General features: G+C 33.3%; 1 protein-coding gene across 2 annotated transcripts in view; it reads right to left on the reverse strand.

Moving 5' to 3' along the window:
• The window catches only part of CEP85L (centrosomal protein 85 like), a 146,918-nt gene that overhangs the window by 44,169 nt on the left and 89,561 nt on the right, over window positions 1-13,188 (reverse strand). For both annotated transcript variants that reach the window (XM_038526648.1, XM_038526649.1), the window contains exon 5: window positions 8,575-8,692. In XM_038526648.1, coding sequence (XP_038382576.1) covers window positions 8,575-8,692 — 118 coding nt within the window. The remainder of the gene's footprint in view (window positions 1-8,574; window positions 8,693-13,188) is intronic.

The raw sequence follows: 13,188 nt of genomic DNA on the forward strand, positions 1-13,188 counted from the left end.
TGCTCTTTAAGACCAAAAAACTTGGTAGTAGAAAAAATAGCCAAAAGAAAAAAATAGAAAAAATGTATATAAATGGAAAGAAAAAAGAAAAAAATGGAAAGACAACAAGAAATGATGCATCAATGAAGCTTAATTAAAACAAATATCAATTGGTTGGTCTTTACAAAGTTCCCACCTATATTAAAAGAAGTCATCTCTCTCTTCCTCAGTTTTTAACAAAAGGGAAAAGGTTTCTTTATATTCTGGTCCCCTAGCCCCACTCCTGAGAGGCCTGTTAACCACAGGTTGAAATTTTGGTATAAGGCATTGTAAATAACAAGTCTCTCTTCAATTTCAGTAATTGTACTACTAAAAAAAAAAAAAAAAATCTAAGAAGTATGAATTTTAGGATAAAGACTATTTCTCATTTTCTACCTATGTGATTTACTGATTTTTTTCAGGACATGTTGACTGTAAGCCTTTTCAAAGTTTTTAATAGGCAAATAGAGTTATTTCTCATGAGTATGTTTTGCATCTATAAATTCATAAAAGAATGCTATTTTATTTCAAAAAATTACTTTATTTAACTTTGAATATATAGAATATTAAAAGTATAATTTCCTTTTTGTTTAATGTGCTATGGAATTAGAATGAATGGGGCTATGGGCCCCAAATGTGCATATATAAAATGCTGTGAATAAAAAATAACATTATTCATACATCCAATGCAAGAATTCCTCTGTTATTCTTCATAGGAATTGAAGAAACAACTCTAAAATTTGTGTGGAATAACAGAAGACCCCAAATAGCCAAAGAAATCCTGAGAAATAAAGGAAAAAAAAAAATCAAAGGGGAATCATGCTTCTGGATTTCCAACTATACTAAAAAGCCATGGTAATAAAAACAATACTAGCACAAAAAAAAAAGACACATCAACCAATGAAAAGGAGCAGAGAGCTCCAGAATTACATCCTGGCATATACAGTCAACATATTTGACAGGGAAGCCAAGAATACCCAAAGAGGAAAGGAAGTCTCTTTCACAAATGTGCTGGGTAAACTGCAGAAACACATGCAGAACAATGAAACTGAATCCCTATCTCACACCACTCATAAAAGTTAACTTGAAATGTATTTAAGACTTAAAAGATCTAATACCACAAAACTCCTAGAATGAAACACAGAGAGAAAATTCATCAATATTGGTCTCAGCAATGACTTGTTTTTTGGACGTGACACCAAAAGCACAAACAACAAAAGCAAAATATCAACAAATGGAAGTACATCAAACTCAAATACTTCTGCACAGAAGATCTGATAATTAACAAAATGAAAAACAACCTATAGAATACAAAAATATTTCAGGGGGATGGCTGGGTGACACATAAGCATCTGCCTTCTGCTCAGGTCATGATCCCAGGAACCTGGGATGAAGCCCTGCATTGTGCTTCTAGCTCAGCAAGGAAATCTGCTTCTCCCTTTACTCCTCCCCCACTGCTTGTGATCTCTCACTCTCTCCAATAAATAATATCTTAAAAAATTCAGGAAACCATATATCAAAAAAGGATTAATATCCAAAATATATAAAGGACTCAATAATTAGAAATAAACAATCCAATCAAAAAATGGGCAAATGAACTAAACAGGCATTTTTCCAAAGAGAACATCAAAATGGCCAACAGACACATGGGAAAATGTTCCACATCATTAGTCAGAAAAATGCAAACCAAAACCACAATGAGCTACCCTGTCACACCAGTCAGAATAACTGTCATCAAGAAGACAAGAAATAACAGATGCTGGCAAGGATGTGGTGAAAAATGAACCCTTACACAGCACTGGTGGGAATATAAAGTGGTCCAGCCACTATGGACCAATAAAATAGATCTATATTTATTCCAGCAATTCTATTTCTAGGTATATTCCCAAAGGAAATGCAAACAGGATTTTGACAATATGTATACCCTCCCATGTCTATCACAGCATTATTCATAATAGCTAAAAGACGGGAACAACCCGCAGGCCCATCAGTGGATAAAAAAGATAGGGTATATATGCACAGTGGAATATTATCCAGCCATGAGAAAGGAAGATATCCTACCATTTGTGATGACATGAATGGACCTTAAGTACATTATGTTAAGCAATATAAGTCAGACAGAGAAAGAGAAGTACCATATGGTATCACTTATGTGTAAGGATCTAAAAAAAGTCAAACCTGTAAAAAACAGGAAGTAAAACAGTGGTTACCAAAAGATGGGAGATGGGGAGGTGGAGATTAGAGTGATAGTGTATAAGGGTACAAACTTGTAAGTAGTAGTAAATAAGCCATACACATTTAATGCACAGTATAATGAATATGGACAATAACATACTCTATAACTATCTAATGCAATAGCTACATTAACATATAATGTGTTAAAAGTAGCATGCTGTACACCTTAAATTTACACATTACATGTCAAATTTATTCAATTAATAAAAGCACTATTCACACACCAAAAAATTTTTCATTTGTTAGTAAATTTTGTTACATCTCTTGTTTCTCTTAAACACTTGCCATTTTTCAGCTCTCTGTATCTATCTACTGAAAAGTAGTTCATCCCATATATTTATGCTATCCATTTAATACTTAGGATTTTCCTTGTATTCCCTTTTATTAATTGGCCTTATCTTTTGAATTCTAATTTCTTGACAATATTTTAACTCCTCCACATAATTTAAAATTCTTCTAATATTTTCTACAGCCCCCTTTTCCATATCCCTCCAGCTACTTCTATATGTCCTTGTAGACTGACTTGGAGAGCCCTCTACTGGCCTAATTCTGTGTCAAAAAACATTTTCTTCAGCTTTCAAATACATATTAAGATACATACACTTCTGGTAATGTAATAATTGTATAATTCAAGCTAACCCTTTATTCAGAAAAAAACAGTTTAAATAGAGAAACTGCATGGTTCTATAAAACTGTTATCAAAGCAAATTATACTACTTACATAGTACAGAAATACCACTTTTAAATAACTGTACACTATTGTACCATAGAGCCTTACTATCATGGAATAGAACTAACAGATTAGACTACATTATAATGAGATAACCTGATGTATTACTGAGTAAAGTAAGCAAGCTGCAATCTCTGTTAAATGCTTCTGCCTCAAGTAAGTCTGAAAATTAGTTGAGTCTTCAATATTTCCTAAATTTAATATACCAATTCCTTTAATATATAAAAAGAAGTTTGGAAATACAATGGAGGGAAAAAATTCCAATTACAATGATTTTTTTAATTCCAGAAATAAAAAAATTTCCATAAATAAAGTATATACCTCCATGAAGTTATTAGTCCTCACTTTTGATTCCAATAAAATGCCAAGAGCTATTAATGTTTTGGAAATAAACATTTAGCCAAATATAAAGTCTATATAGAAAAACATATAAAGAAATTTTAAGAAAAATTCTTAAAAATAATAATAACTGGGGGAAAGTCACCCTTCCAGCCATATAAATTTTGTTATAAGACCTCCTATACCCTATATGTCTGTGTTCCCATTAGCTGTACTCTCAGTGGTAAAAACAACCTCATTCACATTTCTATTTCTTGCACCTAGACATTGCCTTACCCATACTGAACAAAAATTTTGAAGGAATGAGTAAAAAACATGTTTACCTTATGGTCTCTCCTTTTATATAGTTTGAGATCCATGAAGGTAGGAATTATTATTCACCTTCACGACCTCATAATTTAACACAGTGGATGTTTATTAAGTAATCTCTTAACTGGGTCCATTAGTGATGATAGGACTTATTTATAAAACATTCATTAGGATTAGAGGAACTTCATGGTAGAAAATAATGGATATAGGAAAAAAAATAGAATTACACAAATAGAAAATATTATGACAAATTCAGAAAATGTATTTTCAAATCAAATTATAGACAAAAAGCTAATTTCTTTCATGTGTGAGGGCTTATAAAATCAATAAGCAAAAAACAAAAGTATCAATATGAAATGACATTTCACAAAAAAGAAATATGAATGGGACTTAAGTATATAAAAAGAAATTCAACATCACTCAAAAGAAAAACATTAAAACCATAGGAAGAAAACAAGAAAGTTCTCAAATCAATAGCCTAACTTTTGCAACCTAAGGGCTGGAAATTAAATAAAACCTAATTATCAGAAGAAATGAAATAATAAAGATTCAAACAGAGATAAATGAAATAGAGAATATAAAAACAATGGAGAAAATTAATAAAACCAAAATTTGGTTCTCTGAAAAAAAACAAGATCAACAAAACTTTACCTAGATGGACTAAGGGAAACGGCTCTACTTACTAAAATCAGAAATGAAAATAATGGCATTAACTATCAATTCTACAGAAATAAAAAAGATTATAACAGTACTGTGAACAATTAACTGTATGCCAACAAACTGGATAAACCATATGCAATGGACAAATTCCTAAAAACATAAAACCTAACAAGACTAAATCATGAAGAAACAAAATCTGAGCAGACCTATCTATTAAGAGATTGAATCAGTAATCAAAGATCCCCCCTAGAAAAGCCCTAGTCCTGCACCTGATGGCTTCACTGATGAATTCTATCAAACATGTAACAAAGAACTAACACCAATCTCTTTCAAGCATTGAAAGAGAAGAAACTACACTTCCTAAGTCATTCTGTGAAGCCAGCATTATTCTGACACCAAAGCCAGACAAAGACACTATAACTACAGACCAATTATCTTTGATGCAAAAATCCTCAACACAATATTAACAAACTGAATTCAGCAGTATATTAAAAGCATTATAATCTATGACCAAGTAGGATTTATTCCTGGAATGCAAGCATAGTTCAACATGTGAAAACTGATCAATGTAATATACCACATTAGCAGAATAAAGGAAAAAAATTCACAATCATCTCAATTGATGCTGAAAAGGCATATGACAGAATTTAACATTCTTTTGTGATTAAAACACAAATAACTAGGAACAGAAAGCAAACACCACAATGAAATAAAACTATACAGAAAAAAACCCACAGCAAATATTATACTCAATGGTAAAAGACTGAAAGCTTTTCCTCTAAGATCAGAAACTAGGCAAAGATTCTCATTTTCACTACTTCTATTCAACAGAATACCGAAAGTTATAGCCAGAGCAAATAGGCAAGGAAGAGAAATATAAGGAATCTAAATTGGAAACGAAGACATGAAACCATCTCTGTTCATATGACACAATCTTATATGTAGAAAATCCTAAAAATTCCACAAAAAGCCTGTTAGAGCTATTAAATGAATTCAACAAAGTATTAGGATACAAAGTCAACACACAAAAATTTGTTGCATTTCTATGCACTCAATGAACAACCTGAAAAGGAAATTATGAAAACAATCCTATTTAACAACAGTACAAAAAGAGTAAAATACTAGCAATTAACCAAGGAGGTAAAAGCCTTGTGTAATAACTACTAAACACTGCTGAAAGAAAACTGAAGACATAAATTAATAGAACCACATCCCGTGTTCATGGATTGGAAAGTTTAATATTGTTAGGATGTTAATACTATTCAAAGTGATCTACAGGTTCAATGTAATCCCTATCAAAATCACAATTCTTTTTCAGAAAGAGAAAAACCCTAAATTTCAAAAACCCTAAAACTCTAAAATTCATATAGAATCTCAAAGGACCACAAATAACTTACACAATCTTAAAGAACAAAACTGGGGGAACTCACACTTTTGGATTTCAAAACTTAATATAAAAGCCACAGTAATCAAAACAGTGTGGTACAAGATAACAAAAGACATATATATGTAAAAATCATATGATTTTTACCAGATGCCAAGACCATTCAGTATGGAAGTCTTTTCAACAAATGGTGCTGGGAAAACAGGATTATCCACATGCAAAAGAATGATGCTGAATCTTTATCTGATAACATATGCAAAAATTAATTCAAAACAGATCAAAGACCTGAACATAAGACCTAAAACTATAAAACTCCTAGAAGAAAACATGTGGCAAAAGCTTCATGACAATGAATTTGGCAATGAGTTCTTGGATACTGACACCAAAGGCACAGGCAATAAAAGAGTAAACAAACGACTTGAAGAAATAAAAATTTTGTACATGAAAAAATGACACCACCAACAGAGAAAATAGTCAATAAACAGAATAGGAAAAAATATTTGCAAATCATATATTTGATAAAGGGTTAATATCTAGAATACATAAAAAAGCTTTAAAAACTCAATAATGACAAAAACAGACCAATTCAAAAATAGGCAAAAGACGTGAACATTTTCTTAAGTAGATATACAAATAGCCAATAAACCATAAAAGGATGCTCTTATCACTAATCATTAAGGAAATGCAAACCAAAACTACAATGAGATAGATTCCACCTCAAATCCATTGGGGTGGCTACTATCAAAAATCAAAAGTAATAAGGGTTGGTGACAATGTGGAAAAACTAGAACCCTTGTATACTATTGATGGAAATCCAAAATGTTACAGCCACTGTGGAAAAAAACAGTATGGTGCTTCCTCAAAAAATTAAAAATTCAATTACTATATGATCCAGCAATTCCACTTCTGGATATATACTCTAGAGAATTGAAAGCAGGGTCTGCAGGAGATGTTTATACACCCATATTCAAATAAATATAAAAAGTTCATAGGAGCATTATTCATGATAGCTAATGAGGAAGCAAACAGGGGCACCTGGGTGGCTTAGTCGGTTAGGTACCTGCCTGCCTTCAGCTCAGGTCATGATCTCAGAGTCCTGGGACTGGCCCTGCATTGGGCTCCCCATCCAACAGGGAGTATGCTTCTGTTTCTCCCTCTGCCCTTCCCTCCGCTCTTGCTCTCTGTCTCTCAAATAAATAAACAAAATATTTGTTTAATGTGGAAGCAAACAAAGTGTCAACAGATGAATGGATAAAACAAAATGTATACACACATAATGGAATATATCAGCCTTAAAAAGAAGGACATTCTGACACATGCTACAGCATGGATGAACCTTGAGGAAACTATGCTAAGTGAAATAAGTCAGTCACAAAAAGACAAATACTGTACAATTTTTAAAAAGATTTTATTTATTTATTCATGATAGACATAGAGAGGGGGAGAGAGGCAGAGACACACAGGCAGAGGGAGAAGCAGGCCCCACACCGGGAGCCCGACATGGGACTCGATCCCGGGACCCCAGGATCACACCCTGGGCCAAAGGCAGGCGTCAAACCGCTGAGCCACCCAGGGATCCCCTTGTACAATTTTTTTTTAATATGAGATAATTAGAGTAATAAAAATCATAGAGAATAAAAGTACAACAGCAGTTGCCAAGGGGTTGCAGAGGCAAGTGAGGAGTTATTGTTTAATGGACACAAAGTTTTAGTTTTATAAGACATACAGAGGTATGAAAATGGATGGTGGTGACAGTTGCACAATATTATAAATGTATTTGACACCACTAAACTGTATACTCAAAAAGAGTTCAGATGAAAAAAAATGGTTAAGATGGTAGATTTTATGTTATACATATTTTACACAATTTTTATTTTTTAAAAAAATCATGGAGAGAACTCCCCCACCCTACCCTATATACAAATCTACCAGAGAAAGGCAAAAATCTTCACAATCCGATAACACAAAAACAATTTGATAATTTCAATAAAAATTACCAACTCATACACCTGTAAATTTCACTTGAGAATTTAACTTACAAAAATATTTGTATATGAGCAAAACAGTGCTCATAGAAGGTTATTCTTCACATTATTTATAGTAGCTCCAAAGTAGAAATAACCCAAAGTCTGATTAGTAGGGACAAGATGAATAAATTATGTTATCTCCATAAAATGGGAAATCAATCAGCTATTAAAGCAGAAGAAAGGGAGGCTATCTTTGTAAAGATATAGAAATAATCACTGCATTTTAAAGACTGAAGTACAGTTGACACATTACATTAGTTTCAGGGGTACACATAGTGATTCAACAAGTCTGTATGTTATGCTATGCTCACCACCAGTGCAGCTGCCATCCGTCATCACACAACACTAATACAGTATCACTGACTACATTCCCTATCCTGTACCTTTGATCTCCCATGAGTTATTCACTCCGTAAGAGGAGAGCTGGACCTCCTCCTCCCCTTCACCCTTTCTGCCCATTCCCCAGGCATCTATCAGTTTGTTCTCTGTATTGATGAGCCTGTTTCTGCTTTTTGAATCCTTGTATTTTAAATAATTTTATGTACTATAAAGGAAAAAAGCAAGGTGCTGGGTAATGTATGTATTTTGATACATTTTGTGAAGATACGGGAATAAAACACATTTATATCTGTTAGTGATATACGTCAGTTCTGGAAGGATACACTAGAAACTGATAACAGTAATTTCTGTATGTGTGTGGGGATGGGATGTGAACTGGATGTCTGGAAGACAGTTCTTGGACATCTTTTATTTTATATATATATGAATATGAACCATGTGAATGAATTAAAAATGCGTCCTAATCTTACAGCTAATTATATAATTAACACATGCTGTATTAATAAAATAACAACTACAAAAATCTCTCTTACCTGCAAACCAGCCACATAAGAATCTTCACAGTTTACATAATGTCCTAACATGGCATGTTGTGCCCGTAATTCATTATCCCTTATCCTCTCGTGTAGGTGAGTAATTTGTTGCTTCTGCCTGCAAAACATAAATTGAGGTGACATTATAAAGAATATGCTTTTCTAAGAGACTGTTGAAAACAGAATTTTAACTATTCTAATAATTTGATGTAAAAGTTAAAAGTATTATCAACTTTGACACTCTTAATAGGGAATTTGTTAAAATCACAGAACCTTGGGCAGCCCAGGTGGCTCAGCAGTTTAGTGCCGCCTTCAGTCCAGGGCCTGATCCTGGGACGCGGTATCAAGTCCCATGTCAGGCTCCAGGCATGGAGCCTGCTTCTCTCTCTGCCTGTGTCTCTGCCTCTCTCTACCTCTCTCTCTCTCTGTGTCTCTCATGAATAAATAAATAAAGTTAAAAAAAAAATTTAAATAAATAAAAAAATAAAAATCACAGAAACATGAGCTATATGGAACACAAAAAAAGTTTACTTATACTGTTGAGTACTTCTGGCATTTTATAAAATATAATATTTTTTGTAGATTACTCTTCTTAGGGATCCCTGGGTGGCGCAGCAGTTTAGCGCCTGCCTTTGGCCTGGGGTGTGGTCCTGGAGACCCGGGATCAAATCCCACGTCGGGCTCCCGGTTCATGGAGCCTGCTTCTCCCTCTGCCTATGTCTCTGCCTCTCTCTCTCTCTCTCTCTCTCTCTGTGTGTGTGTGACTATCATAAATAAATAAAAATTTTTTAAAAAATTAAAAAAAAGATTACTCTTCTTAGATAATAGCAAAGATGTGTTTTGCTTTCTTTCTTGTTACCTGATATAATAAATGTTATGTCCTCAGTTTGGAATGCCTTTACCTTAAAATCCATTATTTTTATTCATACAAATTCTGTTTAACAGTTAAATATCCACTGACACTCTAAGAATCTCATTGTCATGGATGAAAGGTATTCTCATATTGTTTAGCCCAACTGATGTTCTATCCTACATCTTCTCAACAAAATCCTAGGTTACACAGTCTACACATAACCATCACCAATGATGGAGAATTTGGTGACAAATTTGGATCCTTGGATAGCTCAGACATTTATTTCTCCTTAACATAACTTCATGTTAGAAACAGATACCATGAAGTTCAAATCTTTGCTCAGCAGCTTACTGCTTACTTAATCAAGTTACTTTATTTCTGTCTTTATGTATCCTTTATACAGTTGACTTGAGCAATGTGGGGGTTACAGGCACTGACCTCTAACTCTCAAGACACTGTGCACAGTTACTCTTAATGGAACAGTGACTTCTGGGAGATGGGCAACAAATGAGGTGAGCTCTATGACTGCCAGAGCCTACTGCTTCAGGTAAAGAGCTCTCTCTGAGCTGAAAAGACAAAGCTGGGATACTAGAAAAACCAAGACAACTTAAGCAAAGTCACCCTGAATATTCCACTGAGTACTAACGAATAAACACATGAGGAAACTACTTAGCATGCATATGTGGGGAGTGGGGGAGAGATACGTGATGGTCAACCAAAAAGATTAAAGCGACAGTACCTGGGGCTTGTATGGGCCTAGAATCCTGCCTTTTTTCAAATGCTACCGTGGAAAACTTCCTAATTCATAGGGCATGATTTCAGGAATACAAAATACGTGATATCCAAAAAAAGTTAAAATTCATGAAGTCTGATACTTGATCAAAAATTACTAGTCATGCAAAGAAGTAGGAAAATATAACCTAAGAGGAAAAACCAATAAATTGAAAGTGAACCAGAACAGATGATAGAATAGACAAAGACACTATATTGGGTAGTTTAATTATTTTCATATGTTCAAAAAACTGAAAGACTGATTATATTAAGACTTAGAAAACATACATATTATCCTTAATGGGATTAAAAGCAGGTCACAATTTGCAGGAGAAGATTAGGAAATTTGAAGACAGAGCAATAAAAACATGCAATTAGAATCTCTAAAAAAGTGGAAGGAGGGACTGAAGCTTTCAAGCTAGAGAATTTTTTACCCAAGGTAAATTTAAAGCAAAATAAAAACAATCAGCCTAGAATTCTTCACCCAATGAAAATATCAAAGATAGAAGTGAAACAGATTTTGAAAACTTAAAGGCTGAAAGAATCTATCACAGCAGACTTCAAGTATAAGAAACAATAAAGGAACATCTCCAACCAAAGGAAAACAACATGGAATGAAAACCCAATCTATACAAAAGAAAGAAGAGCACCAAAAATGTTAACTACATGGGCAAATATATTACTGTTCTTACTAGGTAAATCTTTAAAAAATTTAATAGATTGTGTAAGGCAAACAAACCAACAAAGGCACAATGTACTGTGGGTTTTATAGTCTTTCTAGAAGTGAAATGTATGACAAAATAGCTCACAGACAGAAAGAGGAAAAATGGAAGTATATTTTCATAAGATTCTTATGTTGTACATGAAACAGTATAGCACTGCTTCAGGGTAGACCACTGCACTTTAAAGATGTATATTATAAACGCTACAGCAACTACTATAATAACAAAGTGTTATAGCTAATAGCCAACAAAGGATGTAAAGGGAATTATTTTTAAAAAGACTCAACTAATTCAAGAGAAAGAAAGGAGGAACCAAAAACAGATGGGACAATTAGAAAACACATAGCAAGAAGGGAGATTTAAACTCGACCATATCAATAATTACAAACTGTAAATGATCTAAAATAACAATTAAAAAGTGAACACTGTCAGAATGGATAAAGAGAAAGATTCAACTATATGCTACTGACCGAAAAAACACACTTTAAATATGATGACATAGTTCTGCAAATCTTAATTCTAAAATCATTTGGGTCTAAAACTGTAATTGCTGACTATATTTCTTCTTTTGTTAAGCAAAATTGACATGTAATACCATGCTAGTTTCAGGTGTATAACAATGACTGTGTAGAACATACTGATGTGTATATATTGTGGAATGATCGCCTCAATAAGTCTAGTTAACGCCATCTGATTACATTTCTTGAACACTATTGGTTTATGTAAGTTTTCTATTTCTTTTTTGAGTCAATTGGTATTCTTTTAAAATTCATTTTCTTTTATGTTTTCATATTTATTGATACTAGTTTATGACAATGATTTAAACTTTCTCTATATAATTATATTACTTTTTACTCCTAATTATTTTGAGTCTTTCTCTTTTTCCCTTAATTAGGAGAACTAGCAATTTATCCATTTGATTAATTTCTGCTCTTATTTTTAGTATTTCCTTTGTTCTCTTTCATGTTTAACTATTCCTTTAACTGGTCTTCTTAAGTTAAACATTTAAGTCACTGTCCTTCCTACTTTCCTTCACTTCTCTTAATAAAAGAAGAAAAAGACATGAGAAATAGTGATAGAATCTAACATATTATATTAGCAGTCCTAGCAGAAACAGAAAGAAATAAAATATTTGAAGAGATGAAGACCAAGAATTTTCCAAGATTGATGAAAAACATGAAACTGGGATCAAGAACTACTTCAATCTCCAAGAATACCAAATATGATGAAAACCACAATAGGCACGTTATAGTAAAACTGCTGAGAACAAATGGAAAAAATGATTAAATCCAAAAAAAATAATAAAGAGTGCATTCAATCTGTCAGTAATAAGACTTGTGGGATGACTTCTTAAGAGAAACCAGAGACAATGGAATAATATCTTGAAAGTGCTGTAAGAAAATAACTGCCAATCAGGAATTATATATCAGCCAAAAATATCTTCTACCAACAAAGGTGATATTCACAGTAGACAAGAGATGAAAACAATCTAAATGTTTATCTACAGATAAATGGATAAAGATATATGACACATAGACCCACACAAACAATGGACTATTACTTAGTCTAAAAAAAAAAAACAGAAGAAAATTCTATCATATGCGACCACATGGATGAACCCTAAAGACATTACACTAGGTGCAGTAAGCAGTCATAAAGGGACAAATACTACATGATTCCACTTATATGAAAATTTAATGGGGTTTAGGACAATGCTAACCCAAAATGTGGCATCTTGGCATACTGAATGTTTTAAGCCAAAGGAGTTTAAGAAAATAGCAAAAGCAGAAAGATCACTCAGACCTCCTCCCCACCCCTGCCCTTCTTCTATAAACAGATCACAAAAATCTCAAGGGGTGTGTGTGTGTGTGTGTGTGTGTGTGTGCCCTCTCTAAACCCAAAAGAAAGGTACATCCCCATCTCTGAAGATTAAAGGACACAAAGAAAAATCCGACCAAGCAAGCTTTGCTAAATTTCCCCTAGTTTACTATACAATTACCTCATACTCCTTAACCTATCACATTCCTCCATGACTGTTCATTCTTCAACTAAGCTAGCATAAAATAATCAAATCTGTCACTTTGGGTCTTCACTTCCATATAAAGGCTCCTGAGTCACCTAAAACTTGTATTAAATAAATTTGTATGCTTTTCTACTGTTAATCTGTGTCAGTTTAATTTCCAGATCCAGCAAAGGAACTCTAAAGAGCTGACTTTTTCTTCCCCTACAATACCAAAAGGGAAAAAAAGAAAAAAAAGCGATCAAACT

The sequence above is a fragment of the Canis lupus genome, chromosome 1 (assembly GCF_011100685.1).
Source record: "Canis lupus familiaris isolate Mischka breed German Shepherd chromosome 1, alternate assembly UU_Cfam_GSD_1.0, whole genome shotgun sequence".
Lineage (NCBI taxonomy): Eukaryota > Metazoa > Chordata > Mammalia > Carnivora > Canidae > Canis > Canis lupus.